This window comes from Argopecten irradians, chromosome 8, assembly GCF_041381155.1.
Source record: "Argopecten irradians isolate NY chromosome 8, Ai_NY, whole genome shotgun sequence".
Lineage (NCBI taxonomy): Eukaryota > Metazoa > Mollusca > Bivalvia > Pectinida > Pectinidae > Argopecten > Argopecten irradians.
The window spans coordinates 40818510-40844918 of NC_091141.1; the positions used below are offsets into that span (position 1 = coordinate 40818510).

General features: G+C 32.7%; 3 protein-coding genes across 3 annotated transcripts; 2 read left to right on the plus strand and 1 right to left on the minus strand.

Annotated features, from left to right (window-relative positions):
* Positions 1–244: 244 nt before the first annotated feature.
* On the plus strand, positions 245–16023 carry LOC138330365 (MOB kinase activator 3B-like). Its single transcript, XM_069277943.1, has 7 exons — positions 245–331; positions 2686–2845; positions 5383–5476; positions 8046–8179; positions 9508–9623; positions 10266–10352; positions 11038–16023. The coding sequence occupies exons 1-7, from the start codon at positions 269–271 to the stop codon at positions 11065–11067; spliced, it is 684 nt and encodes a 227-aa protein (XP_069134044.1). The 5' UTR covers positions 245–268; the 3' UTR covers positions 11068–16023.
* Positions 16024–16787: 764 nt separating this feature from the next.
* Positions 16788–22119, minus strand: LOC138330364 (uncharacterized). Its single transcript, XM_069277942.1, has 6 exons — positions 21952–22119; positions 20865–20899; positions 20128–20318; positions 19402–19501; positions 18337–18454; positions 16788–17697 (listed from the first exon to the last, which is right to left on the minus strand). The coding sequence occupies exons 1-6, from the start codon at positions 22053–22055 to the stop codon at positions 17160–17162; spliced, it is 1086 nt and encodes a 361-aa protein (XP_069134043.1). The 5' UTR covers positions 22056–22119; the 3' UTR covers positions 16788–17159.
* Positions 22120–22302: 183 nt separating this feature from the next.
* LOC138330366 (peroxisomal membrane protein 4-like) lies at positions 22303–25585 on the plus strand. The gene is made up of 4 exons (XM_069277944.1): positions 22303–22434; positions 24333–24395; positions 24788–24986; positions 25318–25585. The coding sequence occupies exons 1-4, from the start codon at positions 22340–22342 to the stop codon at positions 25564–25566; spliced, it is 606 nt and encodes a 201-aa protein (XP_069134045.1). The 5' UTR covers positions 22303–22339; the 3' UTR covers positions 25567–25585.
* Positions 25586–26409: the final 824 nt, after the last annotated feature.

A 26409-nucleotide genomic window follows, 5' to 3' on the forward strand; every position in this document is an offset into this window, starting at 1 on the left:
AACTATAACTAGATGGATGGTAAGATTCAAACCATGGAAAACGGAACGTATTGCGACCTGCGTTTTGAAAATTAATCTATTTCAATTAATTACAATATATATTAAAGAATGATGATATGTAGCATTAAAGTTTATTTGATGTGTATATTTTGTGTTATATTGGCATTCATTCATGTGGATTTATTGAAAATCTTTGCAATATATGGTCGCACTCAAACGCACCTGCAGGGTCTGAATATATTTCCTAACGAACGCTCCCAAATGACGCATGCGCGTGAAAAAGGTGGAAATGGCTGGTGCATTCGCAAACTTTTTCGGTAGTAAACAAAAAGTAGGTTATCATTCTTTAATTTGACTTTTGATATACATTTAGAGAACTATTTCCAAAGACCTTAACCTATTTCTTGAGCAGACATGTAATTTATTTCTATTAATAATCACTTATTACCCTCACTCTTCAGTCGATGTCAGCTTTGTTTTCATTTCTGGTTTCAACAAGTTGGACAAATGATCACTGTCGGGAACTTACATACTACGTACCGTCGTTACTTATTATAACCGTTTTGTTATTTAACATATATTTACAATGATCGATGGAAATATATTTTTACCGACGAAGATATAACAGTGCTGTTAATGTTTGAACTCGAACTAAAACATGACGTTCGGTTTCAATATGCCCCTGATGTTGGTCATAATCAGTTGTCTTTTTATGTAAATAGATATTTACTTTAAAAAATATTCCATAGCAGTGATTTTAAAAAGCCCTGTCACATGATATTGGTGACATTTGATAATATATAATCTTATGATTAGCATGTACACTACGTTACTTTGATACAGTGATAACATACAAATGTACATGCATGTATATATACATATGATATACTGAACCTTAATTTAATTACAAAAGATGTTTTACACTCCATAACAGTATACATAAATGTGACGTGATCAGTTTTGTATATTTACTTTAACTTTGCTAATATACTCTATTTACTTCTACGCAGTGTACAGCGTTTTGTGTGTGAGATTAAAGTCTATATTGCTAACAAGGAAGTACCTTCACTTTCTATATAAGTGTATGTGTGTACACAGTATACACCGAAAAATCTAGCCTGTAGCTATATAGACAGCTACTTCTCTATCTGCATGTTAGATTGGGACGGTAAAGCTAGGATGCGACTAGTACTTTTTATAACATCATATTCACCAGCGCATCATCTATAATTATATTATATGTTATATATGTGTATATAAAGAATGTACATGTGAAAAATGTGAATATGATTTATAGTTAATAATCTTATCAGAATTCTGAAATAACAAATAAAATAAGACAAATAGATAGCCATTCAAATTCCCTCGGTCATTATCTCGAAAAATTTATAGACGATATATTATTATAATGCAAAGTGAAAATAAATTACTTCTTTGACCCTTGTTAGTGCATATATAATATATATAATAAACACATGTATATTATTAACCAACTATACTAAAATGAGAGGAAAGTTATTTCTGTCAATGCGTATTACAGAGTTAACTGCCTTTTCATTTATTATTATGTCATCGTTTTATGACTGAATATTGAATATTTTTTTATGTCATTGTGCTCATCAACATGTGCAGTCATGATCAATAGATCAGGTACTCGATCTGCAATTCTTCAATTATAGTATATGGTCGTCCATATGTCCATTCGAATTCATCCCTTTCCGTTGTGCCCAACTCAAGTTTGATTGTGGGATATTTATATTACCGTAATATGTATTTGACCTTATAAGGTGGTGCCCAGTGTGGTTAACAATATAATGAAAAAAGTGGCAATTAATAGGACCAAGTACTCCCTAATATGGGATCATTTTTTTACAAAATTATCCCACAGAGTAACCTATTAGTTGATTTACAAACGAAATCAATTTGAGATTAGAAAGTTGGCCCTACACAGTTTTCATGGTCTACCTTAAGTCTGTAAAGTAAGTGAAATGGAGGCCTCAAAAACAGGGAACTGAGGGTCAATAAGCCTTATATGGACGGGGCGCTTATTGGGTTGAATGGTTATATGTCTTTGCCAGGCTGTCATCATCATTTCTTATTTATGATATAATTACATTGTATACAACTGAAATACAAGCATGTTGGCCAAGATTTTCATCATAGCCCATTTGTCATGTTATTTAATTTCTTATACCGTCTGAAGTACATTACATTAATCCGATATAAATTTCGACGTAAGCTCAAATTAATGGCATTATAAAGGAAAGGAGTCAAGAAAGACACTGGATTACTGTATATTCTGTTTTTCGAATAATGGAAGAGAGCTTACTTGTTTCTCAATCTCTGATGTACACTCTCTTCAAGATTACAAATCGACGTTACAGTTTATACTGTAAGCTGACCATGTAATACAAGAGCAATCAGAATCAAATTCTGATCTTCGCAGCGTCTTAATTTTGCATTTTCATGCCCAACAACATTTTCACAGCGCTGTAATTTCACAATTTATGGATAAATAACATATTTGTGCTTTTAATTTTGTGCTGATTTTATTTTGCGAATTCTACGTATATATACGTCACCATCAAAGTAAGCGAAAATAAATTCAACAATTGTTTACAGTATATAAATCTTGAACAGCTTTAATTTGTTCAGCATTGTAACCTGGTTTTTAATTCCTTTCAGACATTTCGCCCCCGGAAGCGGGGTATGCTATTTGAGGAAGGAACACTCAAATTTCGACTACACAAGAAAGCTAATGCTTCCCTAAATTCTGGAATAGACCTCCAGGAGGTGGTGAAACTTCCACCGGGAGAGGACAGATGTGATTGGATAGCTGTCCACGGTAAACTTTTGATGTCAATTGATTATTTCTGTCTTTGCATATCACAGAGTTAGCTCCCTTGTGTGTAGGTATCCATATTGTGACATCATTATTTGTGTGGGTACAATTAAAGTCATTTTTTCCAAAAAGTATGACGTTTATACGCTCACAAACACATGACGTCACAATCAAGGGCAGATAGCTGTGTAATATGCAAATACAGAATACAACAGATTATTGATTATATAAATTATGATATATATATTGATTACTCATATTCACAAAGTGTTGAAAAGGGATTCCCTTTGTATCGATGTCTGAAGTGTAAACTTTTGTTCAAATAACTTCTTCTCAATAACTGAATTAAAAGCCCAAAGGGAATGTGCTGGTTTTACCATAAATAGGGCCCTGCTCAGATGAAATGGGGTCCCATAATGTAATTGGAATTTAGGTCCAGAAAAAAGTGGGGTCCTTTTGATTTTCTATGCTTAAAGTTAAGAGTATATGGGGCTGGCGTAAACGTAAACCCTGGCCCATGCCAGAATACTGATATTGCATGGATCTCTAGTTTGCATAAAATGTACACATACATGGAAAACTGGGAAAGTTTAACACTGCATGCATGAAACTGCATATAGGCCTACCACTGAAATATCACAGTTCACTGGAATCCCAACTGTGAAATTTTACTACATACCAGGTACACAAAAATGATGCTGGCAAATATTTCGTTCCCCTCAAAGAATTCAGAATTTGGAGGCAGTAATGAATTAATTTGATTGGCCAATGAGAATGTGGCTCCTATATGTTTTCAAGTTCTTTTATATAAGAAAGCGGTGGAACTTAGGATTTATAATTTAATCCATCTCTTAGGATTTATAATTTAATCCATCTCATTGCATTAAGATTTGATCACCTTGAGAAATAGACAGCTGGTTCAACAGAATCTATATATCCCTCAAAAGGAAAAGGATGAGTTTAGGACTCGCGGTTTATAAACCATTGTACAAAGTTGTTCATACACGGTTCATTAATTAGATATATATGTACAATACTGCAGTATTCAAATCTGTGTATAAAAGGAAAATCATCACTCTTCAGCTTTGCTGATTTTAGCCTTTTTGACTTTCAGAAATTAAATAGTCTACCTACTGCAGTGTAACATTTATTTCCATATATAGCTTCCACAAAAAGAAAATTTCAGTCCTAGTTAAGATTTTACAATTACATCTCTGTTATAAAAAAAGTGGTCTTTATAGACAGGTGGTCTTTATACACAGGTCAAATTGTGTTGAAATAAACCAAGTGGTCTTTATACAGAGGTTTTTGATATAGTAAGTTGCACTTTAGCTATCATTTTATATATTGCTACTTATTAATTTAACTGGATATTACTTATTTCAGTTTCAGTTAAGAATACAACCAGAATTATCCCCACTTTAGACAATTTACGAAATAGCTTATAATTAGTTTAGATATTAAAATTGTTTCCACTGAAACTTGAATTATTACATCTATATGGCAGATTTGACAGGATTAATATATACTTGCGTATTTCAGTCATGTTTCTCGCACATAGGAAATATTTTATTTCTGGCTGCTTCTCAAGTCAAATGTACAATTTTTCACCAGAAATCTTACCAATTAATAAACATGATTATAATTAAATGGAAGCCATATATCTTAAACACTGTCAAAATGTATTTAATTAACATCAAATTAAAACAAAAAATATACCCCTTGCCCAGGACTAACCCCTACACTCCCATATTCTTTCAAAAATTACTTTTAAAAATATGGTAGGTTCGAGCATACACTATAGTGCTGGATTTTAGGATAAAATTTTGTGATAAAAATCAGGGATTTCATTTTCAACAAATTTATTATTCAAATATTCGGTCAGTTAGATATACATTTACAGAAAATAAAATTAAGTTAAACTTTATCTTGAGAGGGGGTTATCAATTAACATCAAAATTACTGCCATATTAATTTGTTGTTAATTACCAAGTGCAAAACACAATATGTCTCTGCCTTTCTTGATGAAACTTTTAATTATTGCTGCCTTTCAGGATTTTATCAATATTGTTGATATATACACTTAAATATATACCATGTATGATCTTTCCCAAATTGGATTTACTGTGAAATCGATCTTATCATTCTTTGCGGAATGGATTTCGTTTTATTTACCAAAATCAGCGAATTTTAGATACAGTGTGATGTTCATGCTTAATTTGGTATAGTTACCCTCTTTTCAAATAATGTTGTTTTCCTATTTGATCTTGATAATGATCCATGTTGATTCTTCTTTGATAAACAGTTTAACATATATATACATATGTGTATTGTAAAGTACTACTGGTGCTGAAAATTTGGCATAGGCAGCCAAAGAAGTATGATTTTTTACACACCCATTAAACTTTGCACGGTCTGTCCGAAATCTTAGATGGATATCAAATTAAAGTCACCATTTTGAAAAACATTTTTAATTCTTTTTCTGTTTAGTAACTGCATTACAAAAAGATTTAATTTTGAAATCTATCTTGTTTTTGTAGTGGTGGACTTCTTCAACAGAATCAACATGTTGTATGGGACGTTATGTGAATACTGTACGGAGCAGACGTGTCCAACAATGTCTGGGGGACCAAAGTAAGTCATAATCCATATATAGCCAGTTCATTTTCATGTATCAATTTTTTTGTAATTTGAGCCAAAAAGAAGAAAATTAATTTTGAGCGGTTTTAAATTTTCGCGAACCCGCTGTGATTTAGTAACACCAACCTTTCAAAAACATATACAAAGATATACCTGTCAGCGATGCTCTACTATAGATTAACAACAGTGACATTACACAGTGCTAAACACATTCATTTTGCGTAAACTTCAAGCGGAGTATCATACAAACTCTTCCATTAGTCCTGATATTCTAAGCATCTGATCAACTTTGGAAATTTCTGGAATAATACAATGCAAATCAGGTTTATTCAATTAAAGAAAGAGAGGAAGGATTACTTTTAGTACTGGACAAAGACATTTAGGTCCTACAGCATTACTTAGCAGATTATAGTTAATTTATTTCACAGCATCCTAGGTCCTAGGTGTACGTTGCACTATTGCTTTATAAACCCTGTGATCACAGACCGCATTTGCTCCAGTTCTGATAAACATTTATAAAATTACCCAGCCTTATGTATGAGAAACAGAATGAAAAATGTTATGAAATATCGGTCTCTAGATCTGATATACCCCAGAAAGGTGTTAAAGTATATGACACATACAGGTAATTCACCACGTGCTCAGAGATTGGACATGTACAGTGTTCTAGCATACGACTATTTCGAACAGCGAAACAAGTCAATTGTATCAATATCAATATGATAATAAACTCACTAAGTATGTCTTCTATGTAACAAAGAATACAACTAACGAAGTTCAAAGTAATTTCACATTTAAAGTTCTGATGAAGTAAAGCAAAGTATATATTACAATACATCAAGGACGTAAACCATCTCCTTGCAATAGTCCAAAGGAAAATGAGCGGAAGTGCTACGTACACCTGACCTGGATGATTTCATACTGGAAATTAACGTTAGGAAGTAGTTAGCAAGCACTTAATGTCTAACAGACATATTTCTAGTTAAATTCCTTATTTGATGCAATAAATGCCCATGGCGGTTAAAAAATTGACATTTGACATTGAGCTGACATTTCACAAAATGATTGCACTGAGTAAGCCATTAATCAATTTACAAAAGAAATCAAATAGAGAAATCTTTATGGTTTTGATAGTTTCAGTCAAAGTAAGTATATTTGAGGTCTCCTCAAAAAGTGGGAGGGGTAGAGGGGGAGCACTTATTAGATTGTATAGGGTAATCTAAAATGCACCAATTGCAATATGCTTAATAATCAATCGCTATGCAATTAGTCTTCAAAAACACATGACACAAATCTACCTTGATTTATGTTATAACTATGATAACACATTCTAGTGGAAAAGAATTTCTTTTTTTTTTCTTTACATAATTATCATATTAATCCTATGTTCAAGTGATGTAAAGAGACAGACAACACATTACATGACATCGTAGATCATCTTTTTAATTACTTATGATCTACTTAAAACTCAGTCTTAATCCTCCTGAATTTAGACTAGTAAATATATATATAATTACACAAACTAGACATTCTGACATGATGGATTAAGTACTCAAGAATTAATTGCTTTTTTCGCTGTATACTGGTATATGAACTGCATTTTTGACAAGTTTTTTTCAATGGAGTGTGTCACATGCATGTTGTAATATCTGTCAAAAATGTTGTTCAGGCACCAGAACAACACAAAAATGACAATTATTTATAATATTTACATTTTTCATCATAATACAGTGAAAAGCAAATGAAATATTTTTTATTTATTCAACACTACGCACTGTTGGAACAGCTGTGGAACTGCTTTAATAATGTGATCCAGATTTTGCAGGAAACTGTGTTAATTCCCAAAATGCAACAAAAAAGAATTCTACGTTGACAGCATCTTTTTAATATCCAATGTCAGTGACATATTTCAAACGTCCAAATGAGAACATCCAATTGAGCTTCAAATTTTGTTGGTAACATAATATAGTAGTAATAAGTTATATTTTCCAAAATGTTTGATTTTCAACATATAAATGCATTATTATTAATGAAAAATCATTAAAAATATCATTTGGTTCCAAAACAGAAAACTGCTTCTCCTGTTTAACCCCCCATAACTTACAAGGGACTCTGACCTGACCTTAATCATATGTCATATCATGATGACCTAAACCCCGAGTATCTGTAAACAAAAAATATTGCTTGTTGGTCATGGCCACCAGAGTGCCCAAATTGCATTGACACTCCTCCAAATTTAAATGCACCAGAAATATAGATATTATAACCATGTATGCGTAAATACAATAATACTATCACATCTATTATATATTTAGACTGAAATCATTGACCTCAATTTTATCTTTTTGAAAAAAAATTCTATAAAGTGATTTGCCTTTTCAGAAAATCTTCTTTAAACTCGGGCTTTTGAAAAACTTTAATTTAATTTCAGGTATGATTGTTATCATTGGCCAAAATTTTACCTACCACCTTTCGAAAAAGATTTCTACAGATTGATTTGTCCTTTCAGAAAATCTTCTTTACTAAGTAAGCTCTAAAAATGTATTCTATAACTGAATTCCAGGTATGATTATTACTGGTGCGATGGTATTCACTACAAAAAGCCTACAGCTCTTCCCGCTCCAAAGTACATCTCTAACCTCATGGAATGGGTCGAGGAACAGATAAATGATGAAAGCATATTCCCCGTGAAAGTTGGTAAGTACAACATGGAACAGATAAACGATGAAAGCATATTTCCTGTGGAAGTTGGTAAAAACAACATGGAAAGATAACCAATGAAAGCATATTCCTTGTGAAAGTTGGTAAACCCAATGATTTAAGAAATATTGTTTTTAAACTTAATGATGTTACCAAAATTATGTAGCCATAGTCAGAAATTTCATGATTTTCACTTGGTTTAATTAGGTATCATCCTAATTAGGCTAATTAGCTATATGTCTTTCCACTTGGGATGTATCTGAACTAGCAAATATCTCGAAGAAGCAAATTTTAAAGAAGGAAAAACCAGAGAAAAGAGATCCTTTTTTTCCTTTAATGTATATATAGATCATTTAATGTTGGGTGCTAAGATTCCTTAGGGATCTCTTGTTATAAAAGCATTTTATCTTGTATTTGATTTTATTTTATTGTATGTCATTGGGCAGTGTCATTCTGTTTTCGCTCATTAATGTTAATAGTTGTCCGTTACCTTGGAACACCTTGACCCTTGACCCACGACTATTTATCTTAATAGGATTGCGACCATTGTCAGATAATTTACATGAAGTAATGATATTTATATAAAGTTTACTGTACATTTGTCATTGTTTGAAATAATGCAATTAATATCAAACGGAACCCTCCAGCTAGCTTCTTCACTTATTATTTAGTGTCACTGCAAATGTCCTTTCTCATTTATCTTCTTCTAAAACATTTTATGTTCAAAATATATACAGCGGGATACATGAAAAGTGATGAACAAAAATGTCAGTACATTTTAAGTTCAGATAATATTTCTTTAATATCGGCCAAAGATCTATTGTAATCAAACATATTAACTATTCAAAGGTTAACTTTAATCAATTGATAAGATTTTCATGGAAGTAGGAATTACATCTTATGGTGAAAAAGGATATTCATCCTTCTCAAATGTCATGAATAAAGGTTCCCCTAGGACCCTATATATAGCTAGATGTGCATACAATGTATTATATTTTGGGACCTATAGGTCAGATTTTGATACCGCTATTACTTAGAAAGTACCAAAGTGATTGAAAGTAAAAGCAGGTAAAAGATGAAAGGTTCATTTGGTGGGTACCAAGATCCCTCTGGGATCTTCTTTGTTTAAAAGCTGCTTTGGGGAGCCAGTGCTGCGACCTCAAATGATATTAAATGCATATTATTTTGGTGATTCACTAATTATTTACCCCTGAAGACACATTTACGCTCTCCTAAATCAAAGACTTGACCAGTCCATTTTGGAATGCCAGGGTTGAATGAGTTCAGTAATTAAGCCTAACAATAATAAAACTTATTTTTTTTAGGTGTACCATTTCCTAAGAACTTCATCCCCACAGTAAAGAAGATCCTGACTCGATTGTTCCGAGTTTTCGTTCATGTCTATATTCACCATTTTGAAAAACTTCTGGCTCTAGAGGCGGTAAGTTCTTTCTCAAATATTTCAGGTCCCTACCAGGAACGTATTAATGTGGGGGACTAAAAAATCACCTCCTGTATTGTGTGGCATTTGAACTTGTACTTATGGATCATTGTAGTTGCGAAAATGTGTTGCATACCGAAACTAGGTCACTTCACAAAAACTAGGCCACACTACCAAAACTAGGTCACCTTGACCAAATTTAATTAAAGTCTTGCCTATCTCTTATAAACATAATGCTTTCAGCCTGGTACTTTATACTTGATAATATATTATGTTAGTCCAGATCTAGATGAGACATTATTTTATGTGACCTCAATTTAAGAAAAAAAACTTGCCTTGACTTAGAATATAAAATATACTGGTTTATATTTATACAACTTGATTGTATATAATGTGTCAAAATGTCTTCTTTGATTTTGGATTATGATTATAAACCATTATATAGTATACCTGGCTCATACCAATGAAATAATAATTCAGTGTTGCCAAAATATGTAGCAATTAGTCTCTGAAAAAAAAATTCACACCATAGGAAATGACTCAGAAATCCTGACCAGGAAAATGGAAGACAACAAGTTGATTGATGGGGGAGATCATGAGTTAATGTCAACTGAATATTAACTGTGTTGTCTTGTATTACAGGAGGCCCACGTCAACACATGCTACAAACACTTCTACTACTTCATCAGGGAGTTTGAACTGGTGGAAAAAAAGGAGCTAGAACCCTTAGTAAGTTATCCGTAGTGTTTGTGTTAGATTTGGTACGGACGTAATCTTTGTATAATGATCACCAAGTTAGACTCTGGATTCTCAAAGAGCCACATCATCAGAATACTTGGCCATTATCATTTAGACGGTTGGAAAGTTTGTAAATTAAACTGATTAATTCAAGTATCAATTCTTACAAACTTGCAGATTTTGATAAGGGCTCATAACTTAAGGGTGACGGCCGGCTTTGTAAAGTCTCATCTGAAAATATGGTAATATAAATTCATGACCAGGTCTGTCATTAATTTAAAAAAAAAAAAAAAAACTAGGCATAACCAGTCAAACTGTATCTATGAAAATGGCCCTAGTTTACCCATAGGTGTATGGGCCACAGTTATTAACAAGGGGTCATGGCCAAATGGTACCTTTTGGAATATAATAGGCCAAAGATAGTGAATGAAGAGATTTCCTCATGTCTTAACCAAAGAAATTTAAATGAAGGCCAAGGTCATTCATTTAAAAAAAACAACTTTGAAGCCCTTCTTCCATGTATGCCGCAGACCCCATATCAGGTCTCTAGGCGTCTGTGTTATTGACAAGAAGTCATTCTGAGAGTTTAGCCCACTTGACCCCTATGACCTTGCTGTATACATTGAAATGAAGTTGTCTTCGAGTGGTTATACTGTGATTTATTTTATATTTACAGCGAGAAATGACAGAAAGGATGTGTCACTAGTGGACGTCAAGGAAACAGAGAAGAAATTTTAAAAGATAGGGTACATAAATCTGATAATACTGACTCTCCCTATGCTTCAAACGCATCAACACCCCTGAGTAAAGACCGGGAGACAGAGATCAGCAGGAGTTCCCACAGCAGACTGACTCCATCATAGACTTAGCGCAGGGATTAACTACTCATCATCGTCATCATCATCAGGCAAATGTGGTTAAAATGATCAAAGTTCATTTACATATATATTCATCTGAAGCCTAAATACATTTATCTTTTTTTTTCCTTTTTGTTTCAAAGGTGTTAAAAAAACATTGCTGTTGAAACACAGATAGATCACTGTCTTTTCAACCTGAAAAGACTTACATTAGATGTTCTGTCTTTATATATTGTTGAGTTATCTCCCTTTCCCTTTGGTATTGATGGTGACGTCATGATATTGTGAGCACAAATTCCGTCATTTTCCCCGGAAAATGTGATTTTGCACCCATAAATGCATGACGTAACAATCAGTACCTACCCACAAGGGCAGATAACTCTATGATATGCGAATACAGAATATCTATGAAATGTATATGATGCAATTTACTGACTATTCTGATTATGATATTGTTATCATGATATGTTGTTACTGGTGATAGGCCAGTTGCTAATTACGGATTGCGATTATTTTTGTTAGATTGTTAGCTGTCAAATCATTGGTTTGTTACCTTTGACTTGATATCGTATATTACCATGTTAATTAAATTAATCAAAGTCATTGATAAATTTTTGAAAAATTTTCAAAACCAAATCCTAAAATTGGTTACTTAGAATTAAAAACTATAAATAAAAAAAAAAGATGCTAGAAGCTTCTCTTTCTATTCCATCTATTTCAGAATTAATTTTAAGAACATTTTAGGAAATTTTTTATTTTCAAATTCCTATTTCAAAAGATGTTGTAATACATTAATCCAATATTACGTGATAGTTTGAAATATAAGAACAACTGTACTTATCACAATTTTGTTTACAAGAAAAAATTCTGCATCAAACTTCATGTTATGTCAATATGTTCATTTATCTGATGCATAATTGGTTGTAGTAAGGACTATTTTCTTTTGTCATAATTAAACTTTGTATTTCAAAACAAAGATTGAGGAACAATTAAATAAAGGTCACTATATATATAAAAAAAAAAATGACTTCAACTTCAAAACGTGTTTTGCAAGTCGATAGGGTTTTGAATTTTGACCATGTTAAGTTTTCACAATCTTATGCAAGAATTTTATAAAATTGTCTTCTTTTTTTTGTAATTTTTAGGTTGAATATTTTATTAGCACTGCCTGCTTGACAATTGTTTCTACCTGCTTATATTTCTCATTTCTCATCATTAATTTTAGCATCCATGATGGCCGCCATTCCTTATTTGTTGTTATGATTTGTTATAATCGTTTATACCCGTTCTTGCTGGTCCAAGTTATTTTTGTAAATGAAATAATCTCTGTAGATTTTGTTGGACTGAAGGTAACTTGACTACCAGTATAAATAAACTTGTTTCCTTCAATTCTACAAACATCCGATGATTGAAAGTGCTTTCATTATGCTTACCCAAACTTGTATATTTTAATGTTCTTTTCTATATATATAATTCTGGAGACTGTCAAAATGCAATGTTTTCAATGTAATGACAGTTATATTTATACTCTGAACTGTACAGATAGAATGATTGCCTTGTGGATGTAAATCAAAATGCAAATAACATAAAATAATACAAAATACTTTAAAAAATAAGTCATTTTAAAAAACGTTTTGAAGCAAAAAATATTACGAAGCAGATTCAACTCTTCATAACAAAGCATGGTTTAATTCAAATATTATTATTTTAGGTTTCTTATATAAATTATAAGAAAGAAAAATACCAACCATATCAAAAAATATATTTTCTAATCGTGCGACAGATTTTTTCGTAATTTATCATTTTAACCCCATGGAAAAACCCACCAATATTCTAGTCATACATCACACATCCAAAGGCAAAGTTTATTGTAAAAACAACTTATTTTTGTGTGCGATTTATTTGTGTATACTTTGCAGTCAATTGAATTTCGCAAAATAAATCAACCTAAAAAATATTAAACTACATGTAATAGAGTGGTTTACCTGTAAATTGCGAGATTAAGTCGCCTCGAAAATAAGTTGGTGTACATTGGTAATCTAAATAATAGACAGTAGAATTGCAGCAATTTTTATTTGCTTGTTTGTTATAGAGATATGTCTTGCCATAAAGTGTTGATTCTCTGAAGGACTGAATCTTAATTTACTTCATTGTCATTGTTTCCATTACGTCATAGATAGATGCATCTACATTGTGTAAAGTAATCTGTACAACTGTACATATGTCATTTAATTCTGTATGATATAATTGCATTTAAAGTCTATTCAAGCAAATACCATCAGGAATCCAGATTAGGGGCACCTTCAAAAGATTATTGTGGAACAATACTTTATTGAAGTTAATTGTGGAAATGAGAAAATCATCAATTTTTTTTTTTTTTTTTTTTTTTTTTTTTTTTTCATATTAAGCAGTATTTTACATGTAATACATACATGTATAGCTATTCAATTTGGAATCACAGAGTCGGAAATCTAATAGAAGAACCCAAAAATAAATCTAAACATGATCCTCATACCAAATATGTTTTGTGTAATATTCCAATTTAAAAGCTTCAAGCAGCAAATTATTTGTATTTCCTAATACATTTGTAACAGGAAAATAACAGTTACAAAAGTTGGGCTAAAATTCAGTGTTTGTATATGTTTGTTGTTTTGTTATTCCGTGTACTTTACAATGCTTTTATTTTTAATGATCTGTCTCATAGAAGTTTCCAATTCCATTTGAAAATTTTACATTTAGCTGACTGATTTGTAGTGTATGAATTGTAATTGTAACATCTTTCATTAATTCAATCTTGTGTATCTGTAGTATTACACCACTAATTTTAGTAATATAAAGAAAATTCTAAAAAGTTAAAAAAAAAAAAAAAAACATGAATTATATAGTTTCGATTTGAATTTTTTTTTTTTTTTAATCCTAAGTTTAAAAAACTAATAATAGCAATTTGAAAACTACAAAAAAAAAACCATTAAATATTGTTTAAATTCTATATCTAACTTCATCATAAAAAATCTACAAACTTTCTTGTGATCTCCGACCCGTATCAATGGCTGGCATAGGAAACATTTTTCGCCATTTTGTTTTGAAATCTTCAACTTTCGAAACATTAATGAAGGTTTCAAACAAAGTGTGGACTCATACACTGTATATCAGACAAAAATTGGAAAGGAGTGAAAGAATGCGAAAAATTTAGATTAAGCTCTGTAGGTTTGGAAATATATTGGTATTGTAAATAAATTCGGAAATGATTATTTCAAATTAAAAGAAAATATGTTGGTACCTATATTGTAAATTGGAAATCAATGGCTCAGTGAGATTTAGGTGAAGTTATATCATTTTGACAGTGAAATATGAAAGGAGAGCTGGGCTAATACAGATACTTGATTAATTAAAATTATTGATGCTATTAATGTTGTTTTGTTTGGATTTGACATCAGGCTAACCCATGAAATTATCATTTATGCATGGTTATGCCAATGGAAAGGTAAGGGGAGATAACTTTCTAATGAGTAGATACTGTACCTAAAAGCAACATTTATTTGATATTTTGAAGAATATTGATATTTGGCAGTAAGTGCTTCAAGGCAAATGACAACATACAGGGTACACTATATGTATTTTTTCCTGTTCAAAGTGATCTAATTACTTAATAATACTGATTGGTGAATCAACATGATGAAAAAACCTTCAGAACAGAATCTGATTATGATACTCATCTTCTTTTAGATATGTTAATCAGTGCTTCTAGTATTTATTAATTAATTGCTTGTCTTTCATTTATCATTCTTTTCAATCAGTTTGTTTGTAATTTACTGAAGATACATAAATCACAAAAGAGATTCTTAACAATGTCGACCCATCAGGAGTTCAGTTAACACAAGCCAAACTTGAATTTTAATGATTTGATTATTTTACTACATTTTAAGGGTTTTAAACATTGTGATATAAGTATCTCTTTGTTACATGGTGCTCAATATTCACAATTGTATATGGTTACTATGGTAACGTATGTTGTCTTGTCAGAACATAAAAACACAGTTACAGATTAATTGTGGAGTCTTGATACAACATACATATTAAAATTACTGATACATCCTCAATTTTTATAGAAAAATTAAATAGAAAGATTCATTTGTATTGATAAATCTGATATTGATTCTGATATTGACCGATTGCCAGGCGGTATGTAGCCATGCTTAGTGCTCCCAAACTTGATGTGTACCTATTCAATGTCATAGTAAATGTAGCATACACAATCAAAAATGCAAAGTCACGTGCCGTACCCAGATGGTTTGATTGACAGCTGGCGATCCTTCATTAACCGGTAAAGAACACATGTGAATTGGAATACATTGTATATTTAAAGGACTAATTGGAATACATTGTATATTTAAAGGACTAATCAGAAATCTTGTATTGCCAATCAGAAACTAATTTTAAACTATTAATCGAGATTGTTCTTATTTGGAGTACACATTATATCTTAAGTATATAATGTATTATAATATATAACATTTTGTTAATTATGTAATTTGTATCTTTTGTGTTTAAAAAATCAGAAAAGGAGAAAACCATTTGACAGGTTTTATTATTCCACAGAGAAAATATAAATTATCATACAGGAATCCGGGGCAAATTCTGTTGTGTTGCCATGGATACAAACATGTGTATTCTTCAGTAGAGGTATATAAAGCATTCGACTGTTAAATGGACACAATTTGTGCCTCAATCATATTATCTGTTCATAGTTTTGTACTATACCCATTATACTTCATTGTCAATACAAAATAAAATACTTTATTGTTTACTGGCATTTCTCGTCTTTAATTGGTGCTAATTATAACCGTCAAGTCAAATTGACACCAAAGAGTTCCAAAGAGATCTTGTTTACTGTAAGCCAATTTTCTTTCGCAGCTACATACTTAATTTCTTGGCTCCCATTTAAAAATGTTTCTAGATGATTGAAGTGATTTAAAAATGAATGAAGATATCTTTGAATTTAATTGTGCAAAAATTGCTCAATTTATCAATTCACAGAGATAAAATTTTGCGAATTTACCCTGATCGTGAAATTCTTGAAAATGAATAAGGTGCGAAAAAAATTTGGTCTACACTATATATATGTATAGAAGTCTAACCACTGAGGAGACAATTTTTGGCAAAATATCTACCCCACCTCATCACTCAAGTTGTAATTTAGGGGAACCTACAATTGTAAATGACATGAAAGTCGTAATAAATATGGAAATTCATCCATGGATATAAATTGATAATAGAGTCCTTCGGTCTGGTAGATATTTTCATTAAAATTTCTTGATAATATCATCCTTTAAAAAGTCCACTACGTTTTCGAAACAAAAATCCATCTCATAGACAGATGGGCTTCCAGAGGCAGAAGAGCTGAAAATTGAGTTTTATTTCAAATTTATGTTCTAGAAGTAGAAGCGGGCAGATCAAATTCGACTCTGGTCTATTTGCACACTTTAAGGGTATGATGTATGATGGAGTTATTCCCCCTTCATTTCAAAAATAAACAACTATATTTTGATCAAAAGAAACAAAATACACAAAGAATCAGTAAAATTCAATAAACCAAATAATTTTGTAAATCATAATCTTGATAACGGAGTTCCATACATTCTTTTTCATACATAATGGAATATTCCGGAAATATCTTGGCCGTTTTCGATTATACGGTTTGGCTGGTTGGACCTAGTTGTTCGTTTATTAATTAAAGACGGACCTGGTGATTTTACATTGTTTTCAGACGAGCCTTGGCAAAGCCCTCACAGACCTGTATCAAAAACTGCAGGTCTGTCAGGATTTATACTTGAAATAATTACTTTAACCAACGGTCGAACCGGTTGTTCCGAATAAACGAAAACGGCCCTTGTCTGACTTGAGGCAATGTTTAATACAGGTCTAGATTCAAAATCTGCCCCTATAATGTAGATAAAAAATCTTGAAGGGAACCTCCTTTTTTCCCCTTAGAACTTTGCTGAGCTAGCATCTGACTGAGTCGCTGGTGTGAGTTTTTGGACTTGAGTCGTTTTGCATTTTTGCTACCGAGTGATTCAGTCTTTGTCTCCTTGTCTTTGCTGTGGCTTGGGTTAATTTTAGAAGTCATGGTCTGACCAGGACTGTTTTTAGGATTCACTGTATTTTTTACAATGTCCTTGGTATTAAAAGTACTTTTTGAAATTCCTGAATCTTTTGGTTGAAAAGGAGTTTTGGAAGTTCTTGAGTCTTTTGGTTGAAAAGAACATTTTGAAGAAATTCCCAAATCCTTGTTTTGGCAAAGATCACCAATATCAGAGCTCACATTGCTCTGAGTGAAATATTGCTCACTGTTAGGAGTAGTTTTCGAAACCTCCTTGGAGTTTGTATTAGTCTGTTTAATGCTGTGTATCTCTCCTTGAAGCAACTCACTGGTAGGTAAACACGAATGATCTTGTCCAGTTTCCAAACTTGTAGCAGAACTGAAATCACACATGTATAAAAGTATACAGTGAATGAAAAAAATGACAAATAGTAGTTTAATAGTTTAGCAAAATAGATGTCTTTATTAATACTTTCCTTCAAAAATATTTATCTTTCAACTCATCATGAAGTTTAAGAAAGATCCATTCAGTACTTTGTGGGGAAAAGTGATAACAAACTTCAACCACATGTATCAAATTTCATTGTAGCCGCCAGTGGTTGCCATCTGTTGACAGATCAATTCCAAAAAGAAACTAGGGCCCAACTGAGGTGTCTACATATATTCTGAGAAATAGCAATAACAAGAATTGTATATGGATGGATGGATGACAGGTAATTTGAATAGCCCACCATCTAAGCAAAGTTTCATGAGCATACCTTTAATTTAAAGATGCTCCAGGAATCCCTGGACTTCAAATTCTCAATAGGAAAGCATTACATATTTTAAGGAAGGCTCCTGTACTAAGACTTTTCCTTAACTTCTGTAAACCTGTCCTATAGAGAATTTGAAGTTAAGGAATTTCTCAAAGTTAAGAAATGTTCATGAAACAGGGCCCTGATGATCATGATAGTGCCCGTTAACTATAATACATTTAAAATCTGATGATGGTGGATTACAATTTATTTTTGAGACTTACACATGATCTAATGAAGTTGTTAAAGTGCCTTTCATCTTCTCACGTTTTCTCTGCTTGCTTTTCATTTTCAGTTCCTTCCGTTTTTCCTTCCTTGTTTTCAGAGGGACATAACTGACTTCTGTTTTTAAATATAAAGTGGGTTATAAAAACATTTAAGTTAATGATTGAACACAACAGATCTAAGAAAAACCATTTAACAGAAAACATAATTATACTATTATTAGATGTATTCATTAAAATAGATAAATATATATAAATAATAATAAATAAATACCATGCATTGTAATTTCATGGTAAGGGAGATAACTCATTTTTATGCAGACAGAAACTTTTAGATCTTCAATCAGACCCATTGTGTTTTTGACATGTTTATGAAAAATTGATTTTATAAGTTATTTTACAAATGTATATATGATTCTGTCTATCATGTGGCTGTTAGAATGGACTGAAATTTCACATTCAGCCTTCCTCGTATCGTACCAAGTGCTATTTTCTGTCTGAAAAGTGTGTTGCTTTTCTTCAATAGATTTTTAATTAATTCAAAATGGTAAAACAAACATCTCCTTCAATCTTAGAAACTGCAATCCTTCTGTCACTTTAGCACGTACAAGATCAATAAGTTTTGCATGAAGAATACCAATATGAGACACAAGTGATTTCTATGTCACTCAATCTCATTATTTCTCAAAGCACAGTTTTCGACACCATATTTGCTTCTTACACCAAATTACACCTTTGATGTATATGACGCCCTGATAAGTCCTATTACCATATTCGGCACAATAAATGCCTAGGGCACTTACAAAAATAATGCATATAAAGGTGCGCTTAACAAAAACAAATTTGGACTAGCTTTTCACACAATTATTCTACAACGTAAGCCATAAATCAGTTTGCAAAAGAAATCAGTAAGGAAACGAACACATTTTTCATATTTTCAGTCTGCATTTAATTCGAAGTATGAGAAATTGAAGCCTTAAAAGGGGGATGGGCACTTATTGGGTTTAATACCGTATTTCTAGATAGTTTTGTTGATAGTTAAGTATTACTGTAAGTAGTACTTGCCTTCAGGCTGAGCCCTTTGTGCCTTTTTCTGTAGCTCTCTCTTCTCACGTGACTGACCTGGAAATTTCTCACTCTTTCCACAAATGCTGCATGTTATTTTCTAAAACAAAATTTGAAATAAAATTATTTGTGGTATAGCAATATTGATAAACAGTATCCCTAATATGAAGGTAAAGACAAACAAAATTTAAGCTAGGGGAGATAACTTACTCATAACTTCAATTCAGTTTGGAATTCAGGAACTAAGAGACAAACTATAAAGCATTTAAATTGCCAAAAGAATTTTTTTTTAAATGGCCACTACCTTTCCAAAGCGGCTTTTAATTTTTCAAAATGTAAAATGAAATTGATAATTTGTAGAGTCACAAAAAATTGGTTCACTAAATACTACACTCATAAGAACCTTGTGAACAACGCAATCAATATAAATAAAATGCTGATTTTCATAACTAGGGTCGTCGTTGTCCTAAATATTGCGCAGTAGTTGACTATCACTACACTAGAGGGCAAGACAGTGAAATGACTCTCCACTGTTAACATAGATAACACAGGAAATTTTGTATTTGTTTAGTGTTATAACCTCATCTTAGGCCATCAATATAAATTATGTTGTTACTGTTTTTAAGAAACTTCTAATTTTTGTTTCACAAAGGTAGTGGACCATGGTATGAAATATGTACACATTGTACACAATCTTAATTAATACATTCAAGATGAAATTCTCACCACAGTATTTGAGCTAGTGAGGTATCTATTCATCACGTGAAGCTGAAACTTCCCCAGGGACCTTTTGTTTTTCGTGGATTTCCGAAGAAGTCTGTTAACTTTCCCTGTCAATGCGACCTTGGACTGAAGACGAATTTTATCTTCCGGAAGTTTATAAACATGGCCACAGGACTGACATTGTTTTGATTTTTCTGCAATAAAGAAATTTAAAAGTCATTAACTCATTCACCCCTGAAATTTCATAATGGACTTGTCCATTCTGTGTTTCAGAAGAGTCTACATGTGTCTTCAGGGGTGAATGAGTCAATGCAGAAAGTTTTTAAATACAATTATTTAGGACTGTACATCTACAGTGCAGTGAAATGAATATGTACGGTCAGACCAGGAAGCAAATATGTTCTCTACAATTGCTATTTGACACTATCACATTTTTACAGTGTTATTAATAGTAATTGTTATGTGATTTCTACATGTATGTTTCCATTTAAACATGCCTATGGAATAAAAATACAACAATTTACTGTGAATTAATTCTGTGTTGTAAGGCACCATTCTTGTTTGTCTGCATGTCCATTTGAATGATTTTCACAGCTTAATACCCCCTCCGGTAAACATATGTCACAATTTCCACCCAATTATGGCACATATAATGTTAATGTATCATAGACATATATGTACTCAATTCAACCAATAGAAATAGAGGACTTATATTATAAATATTTGGTACATTTCCTTACCTGTGTTTGCTTTGTAATAGGAAGCTTCATTAAACCTACAAAAAATCAAATTACTATGTTAAACTTGTTTGTAACACGCACATGATTTTAGGTAGCCTATGCCTGATGGACAGGAGGTAAGAAGGAATGGCTATTGATGTTATTGTGCACATTTATGCTCTATGAATAAAATTGCTTACTTAAGGAAGTTTCATCAAACTTACCTGGTACAAGACAAAAAAAACATATAACAGAGTGCATGAAGGTGTTCAGACTTAATGCCCCTATGAAATTGCAAGTTTTAAAAAATCAACATGTATTTAATATGTAACCAATAGAGTGTTGCCCATACAAGAGCTGCCACATTTGATGTTGCCTCACGAAGGTAAATTGCTACAGACACCCTTTCGCACAATCACAAAAGCTAGCTGTTGCACTATGTGGCTTAAATACCAATATCCATGCATGACCCCCCCCCCCCCCCCCCTTGAAGTTTCCGTGGGTTCAACAGAAGCTTGCATTGAACCTCAGATTACACAACGTTAACTGTCAATGCTGTTAGTGGTGCCGCCTCATGACCAGAACCTCTAGATCTCAGGCCACCAACCAGTATCAAGAATATTATGCTTCAAGCGCTGCTCGATGGCACCTTACAGAATGCCAGGCCCATTCGCTGCCACCAACGTAACATTCTGAGGCTGTGGCTCGAACCAACAGAGCATGACCAATCCAAGAGTCAGAGTTGGCCACTTTCGATGCTGCTTCAATACAGTACAGTATATATACATGTAGAAACTGACACTCATCGGTACAGTCACTCGTGTATATAGCTAGCTAAATTTGACTATATACATGTAGCCAAATCTGTCAACACCTGGACATGTACAGCATAGACGACAGGTATTTTAAAAAAATGTGCACCTGTTCCACAGACGTCTGCTTCTAGTTTTGGAAAAATACAATAGTCTAACCATTTTATTTTTTTATATCTTGTCCAAAATCAGAATAAGACGCCGGTGTCTGGTTACAAAATCGGAAAGTGTAAAGGGATTGGACTTGATCTACACTTCGAATAAATATGAACCAGAAAATAGTTCAAAATACAAACCAAAAATAATTTGACGTGGGTTGGTTTATATCAGCAGCTAACTCTGCGAGATTTCTCAGATGAGATAGAGTCTTTTGGCGTAAATCTGTATCGCCTTCGTCCATTTTTACGAGAAAAGTAACGTCAGTGGTAGCGTCGTCACATGCCCATGGGCGCAGACATCTTGAATTGAAGAGTTCCAAAGGGAGCAATAATTCCTAATGGAGCCCAATATAGGAAAATATATTATGGTACTACAAAAACAATTTCTGATCTAATAAATCATATCTGATTTTAATATATTGCTTTCACTTGATATTTATCTCTAAATAATATTTTATTCATGTTGCACTATAAAAACAAAATGTATGGTCCTCAATTTGGACCGGAAGTCACAACTCATATCGCGATGGCGTTGTTGGTTGATAGCGTGAATCGTCTGCTGGCGTCTGGGCAATATCATCCGTTGCTGTCGGTGATCAAAGGATTTCGAAATGGAGCTGTGTCAGTAATATGCGTACTTACTTAATATGCACATTTGATTGATATACTTGACACAACTATCTTCTAGCACAGTCACAGGTCCATGACAAGTTACATTATGCAAAACACAGGGGTTTGTAATAATATGAATTTAAGGCAAAGCCTCAGAAGAGCGCAGCTACATGTAAAAGATTATAACATCATAACTTTATATTGTCTATATTTTTCTATGAGATTAACAATAGAATATTTCACTGACATGCAAATACTATCGATAGTTAGAAAGAATTCAAAACAATCCAAATGGAATAGTTCAATATACACGTACTTCAATCTTGTTTTTATCAGATGCAGAGAAAACTTGGCAACATGCCATGCTATCAAAAATACGCGCGAATCTGTGCCGTCATCTTTGGCGTCAGGTTTTGTGACGTCAGTGCTGACGGTGCCGTGCGCTTGAGAACATACACAGTACATATTGGACAACTACATTTATTGCGTTGTTCTTGTACATGTGTAAATTAAAACTACTTACAGTAATTTTAAAGCGTATACTGATAACACATTTAGTCTAGTACAGAAATTTCAAATCTCGTCGTGCTGATAACGAGACTTAAAACATGGCTGCCTACATGGAGGCGCGAGACTTTTCCCGCGGGACACAATTTCAAAGTCCAAGGGGTACTGAAGTGTATTGGAATCTATATGCTCACACACGTGTTATGGTTAGTAGAGCTTCGCTCTGCGCTCTTATTAAACATAATGAAAATAAAAAACAATCAAGAGTTAGATATGAATATATGACCTTGACTCCGACTCTGGATTATTTTTATTTCCATAAAGTTTATCGTTTACAATCCCCTCATCCCGATACTCCAGGGGTTACTATCACCTTAGCCTGAGATAACTGGCCCTGACACCAGACTTAGACATTATGACAGATAGATGTCTGGTTTAAGGCCAGAGCACACTGCTATATCAAAACATGGAATTAGCTGACACCATATGGTATCAGGCCAAGTCCATTTGGTATCGGGCCAGGTCATCTCCATGCAATTCAGACTGACCACTGAGAAGCACCACTAACCTTAGTCTATTCAACAAATGAATATTATATCTACCCAAATATAGTAATCTGTGTGATTTGCATACTACAAGAAAATGGCCTTATTAAAATTCATACTGTCTCTTCCCCATAAAATAATCATGAGCAAGGCCTCACTTACTACTGGAATGATTTCAATCCTGATACACTATAGATGTGCATAATTTATATGATACCCCTTTATAGAGCAGTGTTTTTCCTGGGTATTTTGGGAAATTGCCACCTGGTGAAAATTGGGAATTTTTGTGTGATAAAAGTAGGAAATTGGGAAAAATTTTAACCATGTTTATGGAAATATTGGAAAAGGTAGAAATAAACAATTATCCTTCTCTAAGAATCAAGTATAAGAATGTATACTAAAATACAATGTTCAGACTTGGGATTTCCAGATTTTTTTGGTTTCGTCACACAAAATACGCTTCAACTCACTGATTTGGGAAATTTAGACATAGATTTGGGAAAAAAATAACAAGAAATACAATTGGGAATGGGGCCGAATTCCGGCCCCAAATATATTGGCAGGAAAAACACTGTAGAGTTGTGTCCATTTATTACAAAAGGATGGGGGTTGGGGTATAAGTTGTCCTCCTGGATGGCAGTCCTAGTTCTGGCAACTACCGGTTTACACTTGCTGGAATACAGAACGTTATCATTCCAATTCATAAGCAATTAATTTTATGCCAAAACCATAATTATGTTGATGAAGAAAACATTAAACGAATGTGAGAAGTTATTCTAATTTTAATTAATGTAATAGTGCTGTTGTTGTTTATTTGAACTTGAAATGATAAAAAGGACTTGTTTATTCATGTAGGTATGGAGCAAAAGTTAGATTTCCACATTCCTTGGTGATGACACTACTGTTCAAGCGTGGCAGGTATGTGTGCTTTTCATTCTTCCAACCAGGTATAATTGTAATCATTAGATATATATACGATGAAGGCATTGTTGGAAGTCTGGAGTGATCCATTTCCTTTCAAATTCAATTTTTGCCACAAGTACATGTGTGTACTATGAAATAATACCTTAATCATCTCAAATTCATTTATCTTTATTATGAGGTCATAAAAGCTATACTTCAAGTTTTCTGTGTATTTTAAAGATATAACCAATTAACCTAGTACATGTTAACCTCTTGATTGACAGTTATCAAATTTTATACACAACCATCCAAGCATTACAAAATATATGAAATTCTAATGTAATCCCAGAAGTTGATTAGGCATGTTCTATCCTTGTCTTTAATTTAAAATGCATCTCTCTTATCAGTTTTAAAGACATGTCCAGAGGGATTTGGGAGGCTACCTACACCCACTCTCGTAATTTGGCGCTGTTTGTGTTCGCCTACAAGTCACTTACAAGTCTGATGGCGGTTGCACAGGATAAGCCTCAACAGTTCCACTCTTTTGCAGCAGCATTTTGTGCAGGTTACTTCATATTTGGGAAGTACAATAAAGTCAACGAACAGGTGTGACAAATTTTGTAAAACTTATACATGTATATATAACTTTAAATCTAAATAATAAGCCGTGGCTTATGTGCTTTTTTTGGTAAAAAATCCCAGGCTTATTTTCAAGACCAGCTTATTATCGAGCCGATCTTATTTGCAAAGTTATCAGTTATCCTGTTAGGCATGTGAGGCTTATTATGAGACCGACTTATTGTATTTTGATTACTATGATAATTATATGTTGAATATTTGCTTATTTTGATTTCATTAATTTTATCTCTAATTCTGTAAGTGGGCTCCTGGGGCTGTTAAATTGCCAATAAATAAATAAAAAAGTTTTTTTTTTCAGATTAACCTTTACCTATTATCAAGGATTCTATATGGACTTGCAAAGTTAGCCGTGAAGAAAGGTTACATTCCTAAGCCGAAGGGCGAAACGTTCCCCTGGTTTGCAGCCATCGTGTGGGGAATTGTGCTATGGTTGTTTGAGTATGAAAGTGACACGCTACAGCCATCTCTCAAATCATCCATGACCTACCTCTACCACGACAGCAACAAATGGCAAAACTTCAAAAATTTCTTAGTGTACAACAAGTAGGCCTTAATGGTGTTCATGATGTATTAGAAATAGTAAATTTAAAAAATTATGAAATAGCTCTTAAACCTGCATCAAAATGAATTTTTATGCTATGATAATATTATTCAATTCTATCCTGATCAAGTTAACTGACAAATATACCAGAATGTTTTGATAAGAATTACTCTTTTGAATTATCAAACTAATGCTTCCGATGTCTCCCCAAGTCAAAAGTTATTATTGTATTAATGGTACATGTAGATTATCTCCCCCTAGTTGAAGTTAGAATTATTAGATTATCTCCCTTTAACTAAAACTTTATTCGTATCCATCAATTGCCAGATGTACTTTAAAGACGCTCCACCACTGACAAATGGTATTTTTTCACTACCAAAAACAGAAGCAGACGATTTGGTATTTTTCTTCAGTTTCAAAAGTTACTTACTTAACACCATTTCCACCATTGAAAAGTTTGAGCATCTAATTTTGCTTAAAGTTTAAAATATAAAAAAATAATTAATTGCATCCCGAAAAAATTCCCTGACACTATATCCTATATGGTACTAATTGCGCATGCACCAAAATCAAAACAAATTATTTTATATTATTTTTTGCATTGATTAGACATACATATACACGATTAAACCCCAATTATTTTTCAAATGATGAGTATCATTTATGCTCTGTCGGCGGTGGAGCATCTTTAAGATTTCAGTCTTATTCATAACATTTCATATTTTAGACTGGTGATCATGCAGTGAACAAAGCTTTTGAAAAATTCAAAGAAAATGAAAAGTTATTTTCAAATTTATTTCAAGAGTTATACACATTCGATCGTATGCAAGATTATTTTTTTTAATTTTC

Excerpts from the sequence above, each read along its gene's own strand:
- LOC138330365 (XM_069277943.1), top strand. The coding sequence starts at position 269 with ATGCGCGTGAAAAAGGTGGAAATGGCTGGTGCATTCGCAAACTTTTTC. Across the intron at positions 2,846-5,382 it reads TGATTGGATAGCTGTCCACG|TGGTGGACTTCTTCAACAGA; the intron begins GTAAACTTTTGA and ends TTGTTTTTGTAG. Across the intron at positions 10,353-11,037 it reads AAAAGGAGCTAGAACCCTTA|CGAGAAATGACAGAAAGGAT; the intron begins GTAAGTTATCCG and ends TTATATTTACAG.
- LOC138330364 (XM_069277942.1), bottom strand. The coding sequence starts at position 22,055 with ATGGACGAAGGCGATACAGATTTACGCCAAAAGACTCTATCTCATCTG. Across the intron at positions 20,900-21,951 it reads CCCACGTCAAATTATTTTTG|GTTTAATGAAGCTTCCTATT; the intron begins GTTTGTATTTTG and ends GATTTTTTGTAG. Across the intron at positions 17,698-18,336 it reads ACAACTTCATTAGATCATGT|TTCTGCTACAAGTTTGGAAA; the intron begins GTAAGTCTCAAA and ends GTGTGATTTCAG.
- LOC138330366 (XM_069277944.1), top strand. The coding sequence starts at position 22,340 with ATGGCGTTGTTGGTTGATAGCGTGAATCGTCTGCTGGCGTCTGGGCAA. Across the intron at positions 22,435-24,332 it reads GGATTTCGAAATGGAGCTGT|GTATGGAGCAAAAGTTAGAT; the intron begins GTCAGTAATATG and ends TTATTCATGTAG. Across the intron at positions 24,396-24,787 it reads CTACTGTTCAAGCGTGGCAG|TTTTAAAGACATGTCCAGAG; the intron begins GTATGTGTGCTT and ends CTCTCTTATCAG.